Source organism: Symphalangus syndactylus, chromosome 5, assembly GCF_028878055.3.
Source record: "Symphalangus syndactylus isolate Jambi chromosome 5, NHGRI_mSymSyn1-v2.1_pri, whole genome shotgun sequence".
Classification (NCBI taxonomy): domain Eukaryota; kingdom Metazoa; phylum Chordata; class Mammalia; order Primates; family Hylobatidae; genus Symphalangus; species Symphalangus syndactylus.
In genome coordinates, this window is record NC_072427.2 from 89,479,310 (window position 1) to 89,503,942 (window position 24,633).

Below are 24,633 nucleotides of genomic sequence, written 5' to 3' on the forward strand. Positions count from 1 at the left end.
GCTCACGCCCGCGTCTGCGGCTCTCTCCACCTGCCGACCTGCCGGGGGCCCACTGAGCTGACGGCGCACCTGGGCTCCGGCCGCAGCGTGGGGCGCGGCGCCCGAGAGCAGGTGTGCAGGAGCGCAGCGCGCGGCGAGCGCAGCCCTAGCTCCGGAGCCCGGCCGCGCCGCGTGCCCGGGCGGCTAGGCAGCGGCAGCGGCGGCGGCGCCGGCGGCGCGTCCTCGGCGGGCGGCGGGCGGCGGGCGGGCGGCGGCCCCCGGGCAGGTGCCGAGCGGCGAGCGGAGCCGGGCCGGGCGGAGCGCGGGGGGCGAGGCCGGCGCGTCGCTCGCGGGAGGCCGGGGAGCGGCAGGGGCATGTGGATACTGGCTCTCTCCTTGTTCCAGAGCTTCGCGAATGGTGAGCCTTTCGGTTTGTGATGAATTTCATTCCTTTTACATCGACCGGGGGGGCGGGGGGGGTGGGGGTTGGCATTGGATGCATGGGTAAAGTCTTCTTTCTTTTTCCGCTTCATCTGTGTTTTAAATTTCGTGCTTTTATTTATTTTTTAAATATTATATTTATTTTTTGGGGGGAGGAGAGGTGGCAATGGAGAGGCCCGGGAGAAATTGCTCTGTAATCATTGGAAGGCGCTTACCTAGCCAAGTGACAGCTCAGAGCCTAACTCCAGTACTAGAGAGCTGCCTCATTCAGAATAAACCAGGTTTGGTGACAGAAGGAGAGACAGGAAGATTGCCACTTTGAATATTACAACCTGGAAAGGGATATGACATTCCAAGTGCACGCAAGTGGAGGGGTCAATGAGGAACATCTCCCTTCAGAGTCAATGCTTTTTGAGATTTTTCAAACACGTAATTTCATGCTAGTACAATGTATCTCCAGCACCAAGGAGGGCTTTAAGAAAAATCTGTCCTTCTATGCACCCCGTGCTGCTTCATGCTCCTCACAGTCGTTTATGTAAAAATATGCACTGATAAGCATTACATCATCTGAAATGTTGACAAATTTTAAAAAAAAGAAAACACCTGTATAGTTGTAAAAATGAAATCAGTGAATATCGTAAATAGCATTCATTTCCTCATGCCCAGCCAATATTATATTTTGAAATGGTTTCTTCCTGGGTATTTAGAAAGCTATTGCTCTTGACTGAGTCAGACCCAATTAGTAAGTGTGACTGCACCTTAGGCTGCCTGTCACCGCGTAAATATGAACTTACATGTATGAATGGCTTCCTCTCTTGTGGGAACCAGAGGAAATTGTCATCATTTGACATCGCCTGGGAGTAGCTACAGCTTAAATTCCCATTTCAAATTTTGGAACACACATCTGCATAAAATGTATAACCTACTGACAGATCAAATTAAACCATTAAGCAGAATCCCCTAGCCAGAAGAGAGGAGAAAGAGAGAGAGAGAGAAAGAGAGAGAGAGAGAGGAGGGACAGAGAGACACACACACAGAGAGAGAGAGAGAGAGAGAGAGAGAAGGAGAAGAAGAGAAGGTAAAAGAAGAGAAGAGAGGAAATCTGGCCGTTGTGAGAAAATACGAGAAGCAAAGGGGAGGCTCTAAGATTTTCCTGGAAGATACACAGGGAAGCTCTGTGTGTTGGCTGCAAGGCAGTGCATTTTCTTTGCCTACCTAGACAGTGCCTAAAGAATCAACATGCCAACAGGCCAGAAGAAATGCATGAGCATTGTCAATGTTTTAAAAAAATGGTGACTAAGAAAAGGTAGAGTTGAAAGAAGGTACTATCAAAATGAACATGAAAATGATACTTTGCTCTCCAATATAACCTAAAGCAAAGTGTTCGAAACTTTCATTTTGAGATTTCCTAGCAGGAAAGAATTGCAACAAGTTCTGGCAAGACACCCATCTTTCCCAGAGGGCACCAGACCTGTCCTGTGTCCTCCTGGGAATTTCCCTTTGGGGACAGATCTGCTTAGGGAACATGTGGAGATGTGTCGGGGAAGCCAGCCCTTTCTGCTCTTCTGCTAATGCGACCTCCTAAGAAATGTACAGATGCCTACAGATGTGTTCCAAAGACACAGAGTTTTGACAGCCTGTTTCGCCTGTCAGGGAGTACCTTTCTGAACCCCTTGGAAAGGCCTGGGTTATAAGATGAAACAAAATTTGCACCCCATTGGGAAGTGTGTGTTTCAGGATGATGAAAGAGGCTGTGCTGGTTGTCAGTCAGCCAGTATTTATTTACAGTTTAAGCATTTTGTATGACAAAATGGTATGGAAGGATTTATGATACCAATACAGAGTATTAGCCTCTGATACAGAGATGCTATATATGTGTGTGACTTTTTTCTGAATCAGCATTTTATAACTAAAATAAACAACCATAGAAATAATTATATATGGTAATACAATTATATAAAACCTCAAATATTCTGCAGTATGAAAAATATATGCAAAAATTATGTAGGTACTCGTATAGTGAGTTCTGCGAGTATTATTTTCAAGACTTTTAAAATCAACTGATAATCACCATTATTGTTACTGTAATAAATATAAGTGATTCCACAATATTAGACATAAACAGCAAACACAAATGAATATTTTGCATTGCTGTATTATGTATTCTGATCCAATCTAGCAGAAGGCTATGGAGCTATCTTGTATAAAAATGCCCCTCTCTTTATATGATCAAGCATGAAAACATTATAAGCCTGCTGTAAAGCTTTAGGATCTTTGAAGGGGGGAGGGGAAATCAGCTTTAAACAATTTTCTAAAGCATAGTGTTCATTACGTACTGGGGAAAGGATCATAAAATATATAGACATGTTGAAATAAAATAAAAATCCAGTTTGGAACTATGCCTGTTTGTAAGACCATATTTCAAAAATATAAGAGTAAATGGTTTCTACCTATCTGAATTAAACTTTAAAAAATGGAGAATATGTTTGTCAATAACTGTCATATTTTGTTATACCTCAATTTTGAAAAATTTCTGAATGTGTGTGATAAAAGATTGATGAATTCTAATACCTGAACCGATTATTGCTAGGCCTCAAGCATCAAAATACCTGACATGATAACTTTTTTTTTTCATTTGTAAAAGATTATGCAGTTTAATATTTGGGGCTGTTAAAATAAGCCCACAATACATCTGCATTTTAACAGTAGACAACAACATTTTTCTTATTGATGTATCAGAAGTACAGTTATTTCTTAATAAAAGTATGGTTGCTAGACAGGCTGCAGACAGTATTTTTGGAAAAAAAAAAAAAGAAGTCAGTGACCAGGCCCTTCATGGGTTAAACCCTTAAATGAATGACCTCACCTGATAAGGTGCAGTATCATGTTTTAAAGCAGTCAATTTGTTCTGCAATGTTCTGGAAATACACGCGAGCTTCTGTTACAGTGCAAGGAGCCAAGGTACACGTATGTGCAGACACTCACCCACACACATCCCTCAGTGTCTTCTCAGCAAAGCTTCCTACTGCATTGTGTTTCATCACCATTTCTCCTGGTTTTAACCCCGGAGCACATTCTAGTTTAAAATTACTGCTAAAAGCAGAGCCAGGCCTTCAGACAAACAGAATGATGAAGAATCAGATTTATTATATATAATATATTTTTGCTAGTATCCTGGCATCTCTGTTTTTACACACACACACACACACGCACATGCACGCATTCCTGACATCATCTTTTCCTGAGCCGTGGGATTTTGAGCTCTACTGCATCCGTTTTCGTGGGGCCTGAGGGTCGTGGAGATTAGAGAGGGTGGGGTGCTGGGAGTAAGAAGGTGCTCATTAAAGAGAAGGTGAGTATGCGGCACCTTTGAGCTTCATCCATTCACTTGACAGGAAAATACAGAGCACACGCTTGCTATTTTATTTAATTAGAAGCAGACCTTTGTAAATACAAATGCACCTTAAGGACTTTGAAGGTGATTTTTATTTAATTCACATAAATGTATGTAAGGAAAAAATGTTATCAGGTGAACAATTTCAGGGCTGCCTCCCCTTCCCTTTCTCCCCCATCTTTATTAAGCAGATTAAAAAGCTCTCCATAATCTCAGGATTCACCTAAAATTCCTGGGCCTTTTAACTTAAGCTGCATGCCCCTCCAAGATGCCCTCTGTAGGAAAACAAAATGCCATGCAGACCTTCAGTAAATGCCAGTGGATCCTTCTCCACTTTTTGACTCTCTCCTTTGTCACTTTGGTGTGACTATGATTTGCTGCCTCGGGGGATCAGTGAGTCACGGGGGCAGAACCGGCGCAATACACCATTCTGGTAGGGGAACTAATTTTGACTAAAATATTTGCCAATTCTAATCCCCAGTTCCTGGACCTCCAGATAGCTGGCAAGGTATTTTATCTTAGATGTGTCTGGAGTAAGGTGCACGGAGTATTTGGACAAGAGACTCAATCCAGTGCGTATTAAAACTTGATTGAGAGAGAGAGAGAGAGAGGTCATTTTATAAAGAAAGACCTATGAACACTGTAGATTGGAAATTTACGTTTGCAAAATAAAAGGATGGGTTTATCAAGTGGGTGTATTTACAAAATGTGGCATCCAGGTTTCGTAAAATTAGCTGAATTCTACGGGTAAGATTATGAATGTGGCTCATAAATAATTAATAGGTAGTGAAAAAGAATGTATTTTGCATTAGGCAGTGCATTCAATAGTATTTCAGAAATGAGCACTTCGATTTCGTTGGTTTCCATGCGTGGCCCACCTCGCCAGAGCAGGGCAGGCACCCAGGGGCGTGCCCACACAAACAAGCGCGTCTGGGCATTTTCTTGGCTGCTGCGCTGAAGTGCACGCTGGGCCTTGGTGCCCGCGCCCTCAGCCTGGGAGATAGGGAGGTGGTGCTACCTGCATGCCGATTGTGTCCCCGCCATAGGACACTAGTGGGCGGCAAACCTCACAAGACTCTCGCAGCTAGCCTTCAGCAGAGCCAGCAAACCCAGCCGCCGCCGAGGGAGGACTGCTCCATGCAGATGGTCAGGGGCTATCTTCTGAAGACGCCTCCCCCACGATCGCTCAAGTTCACTGCGCCCAAACTCCTGCGTCGTAGAGTTCGTCTAACAGGAACCGTGCAAAGGCAACCGCAGGTCAGGCGAGGTCCAGCAGCCTTTGTTTTCAACTGTACAGCGGAGGACGGTATTCAGAGCAATATCTAGAAACCTAGAAGGTGCCCAGAAAGGAAACACAGGTGTTGCAGCGGGTAGCGGGCCCGCAGAAGGGTGCATTTGCACCCGCTTTCCAAAGCCACAAGGAAACCCCGGCGTGGCGCGCGCCTCGGAGGTGGCAGCTCCGGGAGCAGCTCCGCGCCTGATTGGCTGACCTTCCAATGTCATTCCAGGAGCCGCCGCTTCTCCTGCTGATGGTGACAGGGGTGATGCTGACGTGCCCGCTCCTCCGCAGTCCATCAATCTCCGCAGGCAAGGCTCCGGGACCGGGAGCCCCCTTCCCTCTCCCCCAGGCCCCCTGGAAAACACCTGTTCCCCTGGACTGGGGGGTTAACTCTTCATATTCCAAAGACCTGGGCACAAAAATGCTCATCTTATCTCTCCGCGCCCCTCCCCCAACTATATTTATGTTCTTTTCTTCAATGTTGTGAAAATGCAAGAAAATTCAAAGTTGCATTTCCCTGGCCGAATCTATGGGTTAAAATAAGGCAGTGGGAATGGAAGATTCCAGCAGCCCCACGGAGTATCCACTATGTCGTTCTGAATTCGAAGGGTGGAGCACACGGATGTTTTCTGCAGGTGACGCAAGGTCTGTCAAGGTGGCAGGAGGGAAGCAGGGACAGGATTTTGGTTCAGAGGTCAGATGGCTTCTGACCAGGACGTTCAGAAGGGTTGGGTTTCAGAGATCTGCTCCCGAAAATCAGTTCCCTCCATATTATCCTTTTTCTTAAAATCTTGGCTGTTGCCTTGATGGTGCCTACGGTAATCGTTAACCCTGCATTTAGGTGATGCTGATTTGACTAGTGGCTGCCTCTCTCACTAGATAGACAGGAGCCTCCACAGTCTGAAATGCGTGTGAAGCCTGAACGTGTCCTTAGCACAGAGCAGAGCACATGGTACGGAATAGTGGAAATAGATGATGTTCCTTACGGAGAGAAAGGATAAAGTGATAGGCAGAGCCTTTCTCCCCTCCTTAACTCACCCTCCTCCCTCCCGTCCACCTGTCTCTTCTGCCTCTAGCTGATTGGCTTCCCATCTTAGTTTGCTTTGCTGAACTTGCTCTTCTGGTCCCCATCTTGCATTCTGACTAAACCACTGGACTCTTTTGCTCTACCCACCTTTTCCTGTCGTAGTGACTCAATCACAGTAGAAATGTGTATTTTCCAGAAATGCCTGTGGCTTGGGGCATTTTCTTCTCTTTTCAAAAAGAGATTCCTGTTTCGAGTATCTGATGGGACTTCATCACTGTTGCACAACAGCTATAGAATTGCTTTAGGTGCTCTTCCTGCTGTGCAGTGGGTCAAGTGTCACAGAAAATAATTTCATCCATGTGCTGGACCCCTTGTTCTCAAGTGTATGCTGCTAAATGGCATGATTTAAAATTCCTATACAGTGTTTATTGCCCTGTCACATTTTGAAAGCCAGCCAGAAACATCAAACCGACATTTAGGCTCCCCCCCCCCCCCCCCGCCGCTCTGCCACCCCCAGCCCCTGGGAATTCATTTCTTCATCAAAGAGCCACCCAGGACATCAAAACAAAGCTTAGTTTCTCAGGCCTTAATCATCTTTAAAAAGTCATACTACTGTTTTCTTAAGCATCCTATGGATTTATGGGGTTTTTGTCATAATCTTCATTTCTTATTTTGCAGATTCAAATATGACGGTATCTTCATCAAAGTAACATGAAAGGATATCTTTTAATCATTGTTAAAGTTGATTTTTGTCCAAATATAAAAATCAAATTAAGTGTCTTATAGTTTACAATATTTATCAGCTTTTGATTTTTGGAGATCTCTATTTGTTCTATGTGATCAATGCTGTTTTTTTAAACTCATACAGCTGGATTAATTTTTGGTCTTTAAGCCCCCTGGATTATGTAAATATATATTATGGTTTAACAGAGAGGGATGAGTTTGATTGAGAAGATATATGTCAAGATACGGAGAAGGAAAGAGGCTACTACACAGAGAGACAGAATGACAGGGATTAATGAATCTTGCCTGTATCCCTAGTTATTTTTTTTACTGAGAAGACAGTGAGTAAGATTTAAGAGTGAGCAAGCAGTCCTATTTATAGAAAGCTGTTTTTAAGTGCAGCCGCAAAGACAGTGAAAGAAATAATTGAAAATGCAAGAGATCACCTCCATACTAAATGCTAGCTTCCCCTAACATCCCAGCTCTGTACAGCATTTTGTAGGAGAAAAAAAAAAAAAAAAAGCATACCAACCCTTGCAGAAATATTATGAAATCTCTTTGGACTCTCTGCAGAATATTCTAGAAGTGCTCTCAGTCTTTAAGTCTATGTTAGGCTTGGGAAGCTGGGGATGAGAAGGCAATATATATATATTATCTGGAAACAGCTTGACTAGGTCTGAACAAAAGACTGGAGGTGAAGGGAGGACATTGAACTTGCAGCACTGCTACAAATATTTATTCTGTAATAAGCCTTGCCTTTCTTAAAGATGTTTCACAGCAGAATAGTAGGAGGGTGAAATCTGCATACGTGTTTAGAGTAAAGCAATTACTGAGAGAAGAGTTCAAATTTAGGATCCTGTGATTATCACAAGTCCCTCCATGTTAACCTGTTCTCAAACTCTGCGGTTTTAAATTGCAATATATGAAGTCCTTATTTGTCAGTCTGTGTGGGGCAGACAATATCACCCCAGGCTTTGTGATTGACACAAATGTTATTGGACAAGGGAAAAAGAATGCCACATGCTCTTATAAATGAAATAGTCTTTATAAGATTCCATATATAAGAGACATCATGGATTTTGTGTGTGTATCTGGCATATATCACTTAGCTAATGTCTCCCAGGTTCCTTAAGTATATACAATTTAGCATAAAAAAAGAAATGAAATAGTCTTCCTTTCTAGGGCTGTATTTGTTACTTATAGCATTCTGGTTTTACTGGTTCCAAGTGGGCTTTGGGTTTTATTAATAGTAGAATCGTTGAATTTGTATGCAAATACTGCTGATTTACAGGTTGGAAATCTGGACAAAAGTCAGACCTGCCCTAGAAGATGATGCTGCGGAAAGTGTTTGCCTTTTGTCTTATAAAGAACCATCTATAAAATGGATCATTTTGTCGCTAGTCTCTCCAGACTATGAAATTGGCATTTTGATAAGGTGATGGAAAGAAATTTGAACTATTTAATTACTGATTTTGATTCATACAAGCCTCGACTCTTTTAGTATTAAAATTAAGAAAGAGAAAACAGTTTTAAGTCTGGCTTTACACAAAATTTACACTTTTTCCACACTGAAAATAAAACAGTAAAAGCCAGTTTATAGTTCTTTCTAAATACCCCAACTTTCTCATTATTGGATGCTTCTGCAAAACAACAGCAGGGTGATACCACTCCCAGTGATGACCTTGATGACCTTAGGGTCCCAAAGTGGCTTCAGCATTATCATGGAGTCACCACAATGATCAGGTAGAAGCTGGTGTTAGGACCAGCGGGAATGGGTCACAGGGGCTGAGGGCAGCTGTTGGGAGGTAGCCCATGCTGTGTACTGAAGTGCCATCCATGCCACTTCAGGTGGGTGATTGCAGTGGGTTGTCTCACCATTGATTAATCTTCCTAATATTGGGTAAAGCATCGATTCTTCTCATAAGCAAGAACTGCTGGATGATGGGAACGTTTCTATGATTGCATCATAAGAGAAAGACAAGTAGAAAGATAATTGGAACTGCTGCAATTCTATGTATATTTTTTTAATTTATTTTTTTAAATACAAAAGACAGCTATATTTCCTATATAATAAGGAAACTTCTTACTTTAAGGAAATATGCTTTCTCATGAGAGAAACTCAAGATTCAATTCTTTTCACAGGAGCCCCACTGTGGTGTGATTTGATCTTGGGTTCCATAGAGATACAGAAAATCCAAGTCCCAGTCTGCTTAATTGCCATGTTTATTTTTTAATCTCGGCTGTAGAGCATTTTTAATAACTGATATGTAGCTTGCAGGGTAGAAATAACAATGCTTTGGAATATTACTTGTGAGACTTTAGGAATGAGCTGAAGACACCCAACAATGACAACAATGGTCTCTACCAGCAAAATGGGCACCATGGCTACTTTATCACTACTGCCGGATCTAGTTCTTGTCAGTTCCTGCAAAGGCTAGTCATTTGTCTATTTCATTGGCTAGTGAAAAGGAAATCCACAAGAAATGTGGAATGCTGTCTAACGGACAGAATCCTCCCTTCACAAGTTGTTTAAGTTGGCAGCCCAAGTTAGCAACCTCTATCCGGGGCCTTGACGTGACAGCAGAATGTGGGTAGGATGGTTAATTACCAGATGTGTCTGTTATGACTCGCCCAAATCAATAGCTATTAAATCCTTGGTGGCTACTGTTTTAGAATAGGCTTGATTGAATATTTGTATAGAAATCTGGGTAGAAAAATGTTGACCTCGAGGTAATCTAGGTATTTGTTTTGGGTAAGGAATTCTCATCAGTGGTTGGTTTATCTGTGTCTTGGGGGATCTCACATCATCAGCCTTTATTAATCACTGGCACGAGAGGCCCCACATTCTCCCCCATACCTCTACCGCCCCATTGCTGAGGATGGGAGGGTAAGAATATAGAATATGCTGTAGGCTTCTGTGGGATTAGATGCTTGGATGCATGGAGGCAAATGTTGATGGGAAGACTGAATATGGAGGAAGAGGCTGTGCCAGCCCCATAGCCACACATCCCCTCCATCCTTACATCAGGATAAGAGGTAGACCACAGTCTGTTGACACTTCAAGCTGAACATTAGTTAGTATCCTTCTATCTGGGCCTTCCCAGATAGAAGGTAAGGATCGAGACATTGGTTCTCAACACCCCGGTGTTCTGGGTCAGGAACAACAGAGAAAGAAGATATGGAAGTTTCCTGAAATGCATTTCCTCTCATTAGCCTCCTGTTGGAAATTCTGATGCCAGCATTCTGGGGAATGGGCTATAGTTTGGAAAGCTCCCCAGGTGTTTCTAATCCCATGTGACTTTGTCCTCTTTTTCCACCACCACTGCGGTCTTCCAAGTTACAGTTTCTATGTTTGTTATGTCGTCTTCCAGCTCTGATACCAGGGAGTCTGATTCTGTAGCCTTGGTGTATGCACGGCCTGTGAATTTGCATTATTAAACATGCCTTTGCCTGTTCTGATCCACATGAACCATAATTCACCTTTGCAAAACACACATTTGCAAGGAAGCTACCCAAACAGTCGCTAGGAAGTTGATCCAGTAAAGTTCCAAGTACATCTCGATGAACTGTTGGAGAACTCTGTATTGGGTAGTAATTTATTGGGAATGTCTGTATACAGGGTTAGGGCTTCACTGACCACCATAAGAATTTGTGCATCTTTCGGGATAATTGGTGCTGGGGTTTAGTAACAAGAAAGATTCTGAGTAGAGGCATATGTGATCCTGCCAGAGGCACTCCCAATGTGGATGCTAGCAGCTTATGAATCATCTATGTGTATTAATATCTATCTCTTTGTGCCATTTTTTCTTCCTGTTTTAGTGTATTTGATATTCAGGTTTATAAATTCTTGTGCTTTGCTTATGGTCTTGATTCCATTGTATTTCTCACGTTGGTCCCTTCTTCGATAGCAGCTGGAGTCCCAGCAGAGAAGCCCTTTGAAACCTACATGTAACCATGAGGCTCCAAGCACGAGATCCATAGTGGGGAACCATTTGGGTGACTCTAGTGAACAAGCTTAAGAGATGAGCTAGGACGGGGTGAGACAGGGCAGGAGAGTGGATCCGTTTGCAGCTAGAGGTTTTGCTTTGATGCCGCCTTGGGATGCTGCACATGCCTTTGTCCAGGGCACAAGCTCATTCCAGAGCCAGATCTAAAGGGCTTTGGGTCATCTGCTCTGTTGGATTTTGTTGGCTTTCTTTTAGGTAAATAACCACAAGTTGACTGTATTTATCATACAAAGCATATGTCATTACCCTAAGTTGTCAGAAAAAAGAGAGAAACTGGCATGTAACAGCATACGTGCATTTTAAACCTTGTTACATATATGACAAAATAGAGGGCAGTTATTGGTGGCAGATTAATTTTTTCAAAACATCGTGTCCTTGATTTTTGCACTAAAATAGACTCAAATGTGTGCTGGAGAGAGGCCTAAATTCAGAACCTTAAAAATACCTTTTTGTGTCCTGAGATCTTATTTTAGATAATATTAAAAATAACTTTCCCTCCTAGGAATCTTAAACAAGTTTGATGTTATAATCCTTTGGCGATTTTATTGTGATTCACTATAGAAATTACCTTTTAGAGTGGCCGTTTTGAAATTTAGCTTTAGAAGGAAATGGTATAAAAGCCATTGTATGCTGAATAAATGTGAATTCTGCTTACTCATCACTACAGGAATTAGGGTAGACTGTTTCTTTACAATAATAGTTTCCTATACTCATGTTCCTTTAAAAGGGGGTGGGGGCATTATATTAAGAAGTCACAAGCTCTGACAGGGGAATTGCAGAAGAAGATTTCGGTTGAAAATAGCTCACAATTCCTCTCTGATTTGGAGTTTTCACAACCTACATGGTATAGCACAGACTGTTCTCTTTTAAATTTTGTAGTAGAGTAGGTCAATCTTTTCCCATCTCTCCGCCACGGAAAGGGCATAAATATTTCCATCATCAGATTTAATAACCTGTGTTAGACTCATGAGTAATTGTAAATGGTGAAACACTTTCTTTATTAAAAAAAATAAAAACAAGGGATAGTGTGACTCAGTATTATTATTAGAACAAATCACCTTAACCCATAAAAAATATTTCTTTCATACAGTAATAAGTGTTGAGTATTTTTCCCTGGGGTTTCTAGCATCTCTTGATAAGAGTGAATATTATTAGGTCCAGCCTAACTGGTGGCTAAGGCAGGTTAAGGTTGTGCAATAAATCGATTGTAGTGGAGATACATTCGCAAGAAATGGAGGAGCAGTCGGCATTTCACCTCTCTCTATCTTGTTCACCTTTCTCTCTCCCTCTTTAGAAACTGGAGCAAATATTAGAGCTTATACGTGCTCAGTGAGAGTGGAAGGAGAAAGCTGTATTTGCCTGGGGGGTCTGGAGGCCTTCTCTGGATTTATTCATTTTCAAAGTCACTGGTGGTTTGCTCTCTCCTGGGTAGGTGGAAGACATCGCTGTGACCTCTTGCCTGCTCAAGGCACACTGAAGTCTAGAAGCAAGGGTTAGAGTTCTCTGAGCCTGTGAGTGTCCCTATTCAAAGGTGCTCCTGGAAGTGTCTCCCTAAAGGTCTTTGATGGAGGAGGCTGGTATTTGATTATTTTTTTCTGAAGTGCACAGGCATATGCATTATGGGTTATTGTAAAGCTCTAAATAGAGCCATGAGAAATAAGGTAAATCCATGGAACTGGGCAACTATTATTATTATTACTATTATTATTTTGGAGATGGAGTCTCGCTCTGTCGCCCAGGCTGGAGTGCGGTGGCGCAATCTCGGCCCACTGCAAGCTCCGCCTCACGGGTTCATGGCATTCTCCTGCCTCAGCCTCCCGAGTAGCTGGGACTACAGGCGCTCGCCACCACGCCCGGCTAATTTTTTGTATTTTTAGTAAAGGCGGGATTTCACCGTGTTAGCCAGGATGGTCTTGATCTCCTGACCCCGTGATCCGCCCGCCTCGGCCTCCCAAACTGGGCAAGTATTATTTTAGGCTCATTATTTTTTGGCAGATGGAAATAAAAAGACCCCTCCCTCTATTTTTATGCCTTGGTTACTTTTAAAAGAAGTATGCACCGAACAAATTGTGTTCTTCAGTGGTTCTTAACGGAGGGCAATTTTGCACCCACAGAGGACAGTGAGAAATGTCTGGAGACATTTTTGGTTGTCACACATCTGGTTGGGGGTTGCTACTGGCATCTGGAGGGGACACTCACTATAAGATGCTCAACACCCTGCAATTCACAGGACAGCTCCCCATGACAAAGAATGAACCAGTTCAACACATTAATTGTGCCAAAGTTGAGAACACAGACTTAAATAGCTCAGAGTCTAGTTACTGTAACATCAGTACTGCGTTTTTTCCATGGATTTTAGAGTGGTCCTGGAGAGAGAGAGGAGGAAGGAAAATGTCATGAATCTCAGTTGCAATTCCTTCGGCTGCTAAAACCATAGCTGGTGATGCTTGTCATTGATTAACTTGCTATTTTCTTCCTTTTTTTATGAAGAAAGGGAAACCAAATCTGTGTTCCCTCTTGTCATTAAGAACATGGATGCTCAGGGTGTTCCTGGGTTCCTCCAGCCATTTCTCCCTCAAGCAATTATGCTAATTAGTGTTTGATCAGATGATTAAATTATAATGTGATTAATCCTGTGTGCTAACCGCTCTGAATGTATTTTCTCTCGCCTGGTTGCCCTGTGCCCGAAGCAAACCTTTTCTGTGGCTGGCGGAGGCCTGTTTTTCCCGTGGATGTGGATTTCTGTTTTCAAAGCACTGCAAATTCTCTTTGTTGCCTGGTAAAAGGGAGAGGGGATATTTTTGTAACCTGTTCTCTCAGGCAAAGGCTGGACTGGAGAGGCCTCTGGGAAATATTGAAACCCTAGCTAGAAAGCACTAATGATTTGAAGATACTAGATGTGGAGAAACGCTTGAAGAGGAGAGAGCGTCTGTGTGCAGAGACAGCTGTAGTGGCTCCAAAGTCCGTGAAGTCTTTTTCTCTGGGAGACTTTTCGCTGTTTACGTTCCTTTCTCTTCTGAGTGTCGCCTGAGTCTCTGCCTCTTGTGTATGTGGTGGCCCTGGGAGGGGTGTTCTCCATTTATTTTAGGTTTATATTTCCTTAAAAAGGCATGCCATCATTTGGTTTTGTTTTCTGATAACACGGTTTAGGTTTGCTCTCGCATGCCGTGTACTTTAGACTGGGTGATGTTTTGTGGCTCGTTAACTTAAAATGTTGATGAAATGCTTCCTAGTGTAAGAAAATTAGGACTGCGTAGGAAAGAATGTGAGTAGAAAATATCGATGGTGGCGTTGTCACTGATGGGCTTCTCCTCTAAGGCTGCAGATTACCATGGCTCATTGTGTAGTTTGATGAGCTTAGCAGTGATTGAATTTTTCCTTGTACCCTATCACTTTTTCTCTCTTTATATTAGCATAATGGGGTAGTCTGGATACAAGAAATAGGAGCATGTAGAATATGTGTAGTTTTTTAAATCAAAATTTGCCTGTGTTTTGATCTGGCTGGAACCTATGGCCTCTTGCGTTCAAGAGCAGGCCACACGATGATACCATATATCACCATTCCAGCTTCCTGCATCCTAAGAACCACTGGGCCACAAGAATTACTCATAGACACAGTCAATATCTGCATAGATTGTCACATACCCCTTCAAATATTGTGTAATCTCCTTCATAGAAATTAAAATCTCTTGGTTTACTCTGAAGAAAGAAATCCTCCTTGTAATTATTTCCCTAAAAAAGAATGAGGGTAGAAGGAAACTCGTATGTATTGGGCATCTAAAGTGTGTGGATACTTGAGTGACCACATGATTTGCACTCGTTATGTTTATTAGCTACAATAGTAATGATCATAAAAACAATAGCTTGAATTTATGATTTATGACTAGATGTGAGTATTGTTATTATCACCATCGTAAAGAAGGCATGGTTAGACAATGTGCTCACGGTCACACAATTGTTGAATGACAGAATGAGGACTATGGCTCTGTTCATTCTCAGTCAAATGAGTATTTTTAATTTCAGTTTTACAGATTGCAAAACCAGGGTTTGGAAATGTTGACTATCAGGTCCCGGTCAGGTGGCAACTGTGATTTGAGAATAGCACTTTGAGCCCAGGTTGTCTGGTGTCACAGTCTTTAAATCTTCTCCCAAATAAAGCCCCATTCATTCATTTGAAGTTTTCAAGCTGAAAATGATTATGTTAAATTTTCTTTAAAGAGTTGTTTTGGGAAAGTGAAAGATTGGTTTTAAAAAAATCGGTATATAAATGGAAAATTCATTTACTTTTCCATGTCAGCCATTTCACTTACTTAAGTTAGGTAAGTAAGAGACAGGTTAATTAACTTTTACCCACTTCAGAGGTGCAACTATTTCATGAGATTGCATTCTGTTGGGAAGAGTAAAATTGGAGACCAGATGACAGTTATATTACATTCGTATTACAGGATAGAATCTTTCCCCAACTCTCAAGTTTAAATCATGCATCTGTTTTTAAGTACACTATATTTCATTTGTCCTGAACTGACTACCAATTTTCTCAATGACAAAATATCAGAATCAAAATATTTTTGAAATTGCTAATTGGAGGCTGAAATTGTGAGTTTTGTATCAGTTTGAGCTTTTCTGAAAAAACACCCAAATTAGTTTTGTTAGTAAGAGTCTGAATCTTATTGAAGCTGAATCATTTTACCAGAAGTGTCTGTGGGACATGCATCTTAAAGAGTTTAGAAAATACTGCCTAGACATTTCAGCTTGACTGAAAGCTCTTGTAATAAATAAGAATAAGATATGCCTGTGTGTGCCTGTGTGTGTGTGTGCGTACCTGTGCCATGCTATGGTGATATTCTTATTACTCTCTCACACTGAGTTAAGGTTCAAGCCAGCTACTCATATGTGATATGTGTCTTCTGAGAAAGGAAATTTGCCTTCTGTGGAGTGTGTCCTTTGTCCAAATGTGATGAAAATAGACCAGTCCTCTCAGAGCTCAGAGCCTCCCTCGGCTGCTGGCTGCAAGGTGGTAGAAGTCGGTTTATTGCCTGGTTGGCCCCTCTGCAGGATACACACTGTGTGGCGCTGGTTGGAACACTGTTCTAATGAAGTCACCATCTGGGTCCACTGGTTGGTCCCCTGTCGTAACAATTGCCTTCATCCTGTCCAATCAGCCACCTCACAAACCTTGGCCAGGGATCCCATGGAGAGTCTGACTACAGAGAAATTTAAAGATATTTGGCTTCTTGTCTGTGGCCTAAGCAGCCTGAATTTCATACTATGATAATACTGACAGAATCACCTGTTTATGGAGCAGTGAATGAACCTATTTATAATAATTGCTAATATTTACTGAGCTCTTATTGTGTGCCAAGAACTGTGCTAAGTGCTTCATTTTACCATCCCATTTAATTGACAGACAAGTCTTTGAGGTGCTTGTTGGTATTATTTCCACTTTACACTTGCAGAAATTCAAGGCTTACAAAGGTGAATGCCTTTCCTAAATGCAAATCAAAACCACAATGATATACCATCTCACACCAGTTAGAATGGCCATCATTAAAAAGTCAGGAAACAACAGGTGCTGGAGAGGATGTGGAGAAATAGGAGCACTTTTACACTATTGGTGGGACTGTAAACTAGTTCAACCATTGTGGAAGTCAGTGTGGCGATTCCTCAGGGATCTAGAACTAGAAATACCATTTGACCCAGCCATCCCATTACTAGGTATATACCCAAAAGATTATAAATCATGCTGCTATAAAGACACATGCACATGTATGTTTATTGCGGCACTATTCACAATAGCAAAGACTTGGAACCAACCCAAATGTCCAACAATGATAGACTGGATTAAGAAAATGTGGCACATATACACCATGGAATACTATGCAGCCACAAAAAATGATGAGTTCATGTCCTTTGTAGGGACATGGATGAAGCTGGAAACCATCATTCTCAGCAAACTATCGCAAGGACAAAAAACCAAACACCGCATGTTCTCACTCATAGGTGGGAATTGAACAAGGAGAACACATGGACACAGGAAGGGGAACATCACACTCCGAGGACAGTTGTGGGCTGGGGGGAGGGGGGAGGGACAGCATTAGGAGATATACCTAATGCTAAATGACCAGTTAATGGTTGCAGCACACCAACATGGCACATGTATACATATGTAACAAACCTGCACATTGTGCACATGTACCCTAAAACTTAAAGTATAATAATAATAAAATTTTTTAAAAAAAAGGAGGAACACATCCAGCCAGGGTGGAAGTAGGATTTGAACCTGGGTGGTCTAATTCCAGAACTCCTGCACTTGACTTCCAGGCTGTTTTCCTGGATGAATGAGCCCCAGATAGGTCAGCTGGTTTCTCAGTGCACATACTATTTAGAGTGGTGATACAGTTTGGATATTTTTCCCTGCCCAAATCTCATGTCCAGTTGTAATTCCCAGTGCTGGAGGTGGGGCCTGGTAGGAGGTGTTTGGATCATGGCTTGGCGCCATCCCTTAGGAGGGATCTTCATGGCTTGGTGCTGTCTTCCTGATAGGGAGTTCTCTCAAGAACCGGTCATCTAAAAGTGTGTGGCACCTCCCCCACCTACTCCCTGTCTCTCTTGTTCTGCTTTCACCCTGTGACCTGCCTACTCCCTTTTCACCTTCCCCCATGAGTGTAAGCTTCCTGAGGCTTCCCTGGAAGCTGAGTAGATGCCAGCACCAGGATTCCTGTAAAGCCTGTAGAACTGTGAGCCAATGAAGCCACTTTTCTTTATAAATTACCCAGTCTCTGGTATTTCTTTATAGCAATGCAAGAATGACCTAACGCAAATGGCCATGCTTATCTGGAAAACTGGAAATGTAAGTGATGTGGAGAGTTAAGATGAGCCAGATAGCAAACATGGCTTTCTTGAGTTTTTCTGGAGGAAGATGCGGGAAAAAATGTGGCAATATGGGAACAATTTGGGAGTCTCAGGGTTGGTTTGTTTTCATCCCAGCATTTCTGGAATCTCAGCTCATTCCTGAGATGAGAGGCTCAGTCACGAAAACATTGCCAAGTACTTGTGGCCTCTCCCATGCAACGAAGCACTTGGTCACCTCCACTGCCCAACATGCAGCATGTGTCACCCATCTTTTCATATCCGTTTCTATGGTATTTGGATTAAAAATTAAACCCTCCAAATTTCAGCAGACAACACTAGGTGACCACCACCTGTCTGTAGTGATCTCGATACCATCACGGATCTATCTCTTGACAGCTGACTCCAACACCAACTTGCTTTTCCTCTCACCTGTTTCACCAGGTGCTCACACCTACTCACCCATGTCTCAGAGACTATAGACTTTGTGATATAGCTGATTATACTGCCCCAGCCTATCTGCCACTGCATCAGAGCATCTGCACTTCACCAAGGAGCTCTCACTGCACACACTGTGTTCTGATTCGTCTCATTATGCATGACCACAAACCTCGAGTGGGCTCTTAGCTCTGCCCTCAATCTCACCTCACTGCCCTAGTTGCTTTCTGTCTCTGTGGGAAGACTACTTCACACCTTTCTCACCTCCCCAAACCTCAAACTCCCCTTCCTTTCCCAGACTCTGAGTCGATAACCTCATATGATTCACTGAGAAACCAGGAGAAGCAAGTGAATACTTGGACTATTCCCTGATCTCCAATACACACCCACACACTCAACTTTTCATGTGATCAGTGTCCACTCCTGTTTTTATTGCCTCCCTTTCACCCCACTGATGACGGGGGATTCAGTTATAGGGGTGGTTGAACACATGACCCTGGGCAGATAAAATTGACAGCAGTGTTGCATTCAAGTATTCCCACAGCCCAGGGGAGGAGGACAGGGCAGGCCACACAGAGTGAACTAGCTTGGGCTGCGGGAAGCAGGCCTTGTAGTAACAAGAAGGGATGGTGGCCAGGTGTGCACACCTGTAATCCCAGCACTTCAGGAGGCCGAGGCGGGTGGATCACCTGAGGTCAGGAGTTCAAGACCAGCCTGGCCAACATGGTGAAACCCCATCTGTACTAAAAAGCTACAAAAATTAGCTAGGTGTGGTGGCATGTGCCTGTAGTCCCAGCTGCTTGGGAGGCTGAAGCTGGAGAATCACTTGAACTCAGAAGGCAGAGGTTGCAGTGAGCTGAGATTGTGCCACTGCACCCCAGCCTGGGTGACAGAGTGAGACTCTGTCTCAAGAAAAAAAAAAAAAAGAGGGTGGTGTGTCCCCTGGTTCCTGAGGGAGGATGTGATTGGCTTATTTGGCTGATTCCACAGGCTGACGGGAAACTGAAGCCCACTACTCATGGAAAAGCAGGCACTGTGCCTGGTCCCTATGAGTGTAGTGCCATTTGGCTAGGGGACTTTATCCATGATGGCACATTGGTGGGGGAGAACTACCAGGTAAGCCTGTTGAGGCTCTTCTGAATTTATCCAGTTCACGGCAACACAATATGGAACCTTAATCTCAGGTCCCATACCAGACCCATACACATGACCTTCCCTCCTGTGACCATGGATGCCCTGACCTTGCTCCTGTTGAAAGCTGAAACCTCCATTTATGTCCAGAATTCCACATCTCCTATCTGCTTAAAGACTTTGCCCTTGTATTTATTTTTATTTATTTCTTTTTATAGAAACAGGTTCTCACTATGTTGCCTGGGCTGGTCTTGAACTCCTGGGCTCAAACAGTCCTCCCGCCTCAGCCTCCCAAAGTGCTGCAAATACAGGTGTGAGCCACTGCATCAGTCCTGCCCTTGCATTTATCTCACCCTCAACTTCGCCCTCTTCCAGCTCAGCATATCAACACTCTGTTTTCTGTCTGTTATCCCTACCACTGTAAAACATACTAACAACCACCACCTCCCATCTTGTCACCACATCCTTCTCCCATCCAATTCCTCTGATACTTTTTAATAGTAAAACTACTGGACAGAGTTGAGTATACTAGTGCTTCTCAAACTAACTGTGCTGAAGGATCGGTTTTTCATTTTCCAGCCTGTTGTAGATTGATGTGAGGTCCTTACAGTACTTGCCTCAAACACAGCTTGTTGCGCATGCTTCTTACCACATGAGTTCAACAATACGCAAAGTTGTCTATACCACCCTTCCTGAGAATGGAGCTCACTGATCACACCCTTGAATGTTGCAGCAACATCTCAGTTTCTGTGCTTGTCTCATGGCAGACGAGAAAAAAGCAGCTGGTCTGCACACACTTCGAGTAGAGCTGTTTCAACTCACCTGACACCCTCATCTTTCAGTCTCTGTTGTCACACACTGGTCAGTGTCTTCTTCACCACTCCATTGAATCTGCTTTTGTCAATGAGGCTGATGACTTCCACATTCCTAGTCTTTTCTTGCTTTCTTTCTTTCTTTCTTTCCCTCCCATCCTTCCTTCCTTCCTTCCTTCCTTCCTTCCTTCCTTCCTTCCTTCCTTCCTTCCTCTTTCTTTTTCTTTCTTTCTTTCTTTCTTTCTTTCTTTCTTTCTTTCTTTCTTTCTTTCTTTCTTTCTTTCTTTCTTTCTTTCTTTCTTTTGTCTCTCTCTCTCCCTCCCTCTCTTTCTTTCTTTCTTTGTTTCTTTGTTTTTCTCTGTCTCTCTCTCTGTCTTTCTTTCTTTCTTCTTTTTGACATGGTCTGACTCTGTGGCCCAGGCTGGCATGCAGTGGTGCAATCACAGTTCACTTTGGCCTCAAACTCCTGGGCTCAAGTGATCCTCCCACCTCAGCCTCCCAAATAGCTGGACTACAGATGCTGCACCACCACGCCCAGCTAATTTTTAAATTTTTTTGCAGAGATGGGGGTCTCTATGTTGTCCAGGCTGGTCTGAAACTCCTTGACTCAAGCAATCCTCCTGCCTTGGCCTCCAAAAGTGCTAAGATTGCAGGCATGAGCGATCACACATGGCCCACGTTTCTAGATTTCCTCATGTTCGCTCTCTCAGCAGCTGTGACACAACAGATCACACTTCCCTTCCTGAAACACCTTCACCTGGACTGTGCACACCACACTCTCTGGGTTTCCCTCTGCCTCACTGGCTTCTCCTTCTCAGTGTCTTTGGTGAGCTTCTTCCCTCTAATCAGACTCTAAATGTTGCAACCCACTCCAGGGATTAATTCTTACCCCTCTCTTCTCCTCTCCTTTCCTCTCTGCTTCCTTTCCCTTCCCTTCCTCTCTCTACTTCCTCTCTATATAATTTAATTTAGGTCGAGGCATTAAATGCCCTCTATATGCTGATGACTTCCATATTCATATCTCTATCTGTGATTTCTTCTCTGAGCTCAAATCCAGGTCCTGAAATTCAACTGCCTACTCAACATCCCTTTACAAAACTCACAGGTATCTCAACAGTTAAACTCTCTGAAGGAGAACTTCTGGATTTTTCTCCTTGTACCCACTTCTATCTCACATTTTGGTCATTCAAATTGAGCATCACTCATCCCTCACTGCACAGAACAGAAATCAGAGTCATCCTTGATTCCTTTCTGTCCTTCACATCTTATATTCACACCACCAGCATGTCCTAGTGATGCTACTTTAAGAATCTGACCATTTCTTCTACCTTTACTTTCCTTCAAGCTGTGTTCTCCTTTTTGCCTGGACTATTATGATAATCTGCCAACTCACAGCTGAATTTCCACCCATTAGCCGAGGGATCTCCTCAAAATATGAAGCAGATTACATCACTCCTCTTTCCAAAGCCTCTCCCTTCATCCCTAAAATAAATACAGCATTGCCTTCACCTAAAACCCCTTCCATGGCCTGGTTTAGGCTAGCCCACCACACCCCCTCCACAGAGCCACGCTGGCTATCTGGATGTTTCTACAGCTTGCTGAGCTGGTCCTCTCCTCAGCAGCCTTGCACTTGGCTGCGTGTTCTGCCTGGAATGCTCTACCCTGGGCCTTTTCCTGCCCCACTTCTTCACTTCCTTCACTTCTCTGTCCAAATATCACTACCTAAGAGAGGCCTCCCTGACCACCTGATCTAAAACAAAGTGGCCTCCTTGATTGCTCAGTTTCTCCTTACCATGCTTCAGGTTTCTTTGTAGAAGTCAGAGTACTTAAAATCCTATACTTAGAAGTTTATCATCTGTCTCTCCCAACTGGGGAAGCCCATATTTGTCTACTGTGCTCACCTAGAAGAGTGACCAACAGGCTGCAGGTACCCAGTAAGTAGTTACTGATTAAGTAATTAAACCAATGAATGTTGTTTAAAGCAATGTATAGCTCTTAGGGACTTGATGTCATTGCTATCTCTTCAATTCTACTTTATTTATTTATATTTCTGATGGAATGACAGTATATCTCTGTGTGACAATAGCTTCTGCATTTGGACGATCTGCACTTGCATTTTAATTAAAAGATCAACAAGCATTATGCCCTAGAATTCTCAACTCTCACGCACCCATATAAGGATATAACAATAAAACCCCTCACTTAAAAAAAAAAAATCTTTGTTGACTACCCATGTAATTTCTGATATGTTGTATATACTTTGAGGAATACAAAGATATTTGGTTCAAAAACTTTTGAAAATGTTTACTGAGGCCAGGCATGGTGGCTCATGCCTGTAATCCCAGCATTTTGGGAGGCTGAGGTGGGCAGATTGCCTAAGGTGGGGAGTTTGAGACCAGCCTGGCCAGCATGGTGAAACCCCATTTCTACTAAAAATACAAAAATTAGCCGGGAATGGTGGTAGGTGCCTGTAATTCCAGCTACTCAGGAAGCTGAGGCAGGAGAATCACTTGAACCCGGGAGGCAGAGGTTGCAGTGAGCTGAGATTGTGCCATTGCACTCCAGCCTGGGCAACAGAGCGAGACTCCATCTCAGAAAGAAACGAAGAAAAAACGAAGGAAGGAAGGAAGGAAGGAAAGAAAGAAAGGAAAGAAAGAAAGAAAGAAAGAAAGAAAGAAAGAAAGAAAGAAAGAAAGAAAGAAAGAAAGAAAAGAAAGACAGACAGACAGAAAGAAAGAAAGAAAGAAAGAAAGACAGACAGACAGACAGACAGAGAAAGAAAGAAAGAAAGAAAGGAAGAAAGAAAGAAAATGTTTACTGAACACCTATAGGCACTAAAGTGTAACATCCAAGAAAGCAGGGATTTTGTTTTGCCCATTGTAGTATCTTCAGTTCTTAGAATAAGGACTGACACGTAAGTTGCTCCCTCCATATTTGTTGAATAAATAAATGGGGAAAAAACACTATATTAACGGCTGTGCAAGAAACAAAACAACTTCCTCTTTTCTGGGTCATGGCAAAGTCTCCAGGACAATAGGACATGCTCACAGCTTCAAAAAGGGTGTACGCAATAGTGACCACCAAGTCCGACATACAGAGAAAGCTCTGCAGTGTTTATGGAAGCAGAAAACAACTTCTGATTAGCCTATTTCAAAAGGGCTTCAAAGAGAGGGGGATTTAAAAACTTTACTTTTAAGGTTGTATATGCTTTTGACTGGGAAAGGTGGGCAGTGATAATAAGATTGGCAGGAGAAAAGAGGAAAATGAGGGAAGTCCCTGGGTGTGGAGGGAGAGACACTGAATTCTATTAAGCTTCTGTGCAAAGTCACGGTGGAAGACAAATCTAAAAATGTGACAGGGGCCGGGCAAGATGGTGCCTGTAATCCCAGCACTTTGATGGGGCCAAGGCAGGAAGATTGCTTGAGCCTAGGAGTTTGAAACCAGCCTGGAAAACGTGATGAGACCCAATCTCTATAAAAATATTTTTTATAAAGTAAGTTGGGGATGGTGGCATGCCCTTGTGGTCCCAGCTACTGAGGAGGCTGAGGTGGGAGAATTTCTTGAGCCTGGAAGGTTGAGGTTGCAGAGAACCATGTTTGTGCCACTGCACTCCAGCCTGGGTGACAGAAGCGAGGCCAGCTTCTGTCTCAAAAAAAAAAAAAAAAGAGAGAGAAATCAGTAATAAAAATGGGATAGGGAGCAGATTGTGGAAAGATTTGAATTCAAATTTGATGGAATTGAATTGAAGGTTCGTGTGTTAAAACGATCATCTCTATTTGAGCAATCAATGCAGTATTTTGGTTGCAGCACATAAGAGACATTGGAGAGCAGAGAGAATTTGTGGAAGGGTGGCCAAGCAAAGGCTAATTCCACGGTGCCGGAGTGAGATGATCTGCCACTAGGACAGTGATGGTGGCTGGGTGCTAACCTAGGTGGGAGGCTGGGGGAGAGAGGGAGCCCAATGGAGATGATCCAAGCATGACTGCTGATAAGGTTGGGTCTAGATTATCCCCATGGCGGTGTCTCACAATGTGAGTTTACTGTTAAACTAGAGCTGTGGATAGATTTTATAGCCTTGTGTGTTTAATTACTGCCAATACTGCCCACTTTTTTTTTTCTTTTGAGACTCTATGAAATTTGCCTCTCTGCAAACTATGTGCCAGAATGGAGTCATTGACAGCGATTTTATAACACCTGATGAGAATTATTCTATAATTTTATCACAGTGTAACCCAAGAGATGCTGAAACCTGACTGCATTGCAATATGTATGGATCAGAGGGCACATCCTGAAGGGGTAATCAGCTTCAATCGACTAATAACTGACAAGTTTAATTTCTTCTGGTTTGTGTATTTCTCTTGAAATTAAAGTATACAAAAATGTAGTATTGACAGTGAATTTGGGTGAGGTTTCACCGTAGCAATCACCATCTATTATTTTACAAATCATTGGGCTCAATTTTGGTTCCTGTTAGTATAAAGCTATTTGGGTTCTATAGTAACCAGAAAATGGAGGGTATAACCTATAAATATTTATATATTTATATATAACTT

General features: G+C 42.9%; 1 protein-coding gene across 1 annotated transcript in view; it reads left to right on the forward strand.

Annotated features, from left to right (window-relative positions):
- The first annotated feature begins 282 nt into the window (after positions 1–282).
- Positions 283–24,633, forward strand: part of DSCAM (DS cell adhesion molecule) — an 812,726-nt gene continuing 788,375 nt past the window's right edge. Inside the window, exon 1 of the mRNA XM_055279737.2 lies at positions 283–397. Coding sequence (XP_055135712.1) covers positions 355–397 — 43 coding nt within the window. The 5' untranslated portion in view covers positions 283–354. The remainder of the gene's footprint in view (positions 398–24,633) is intronic.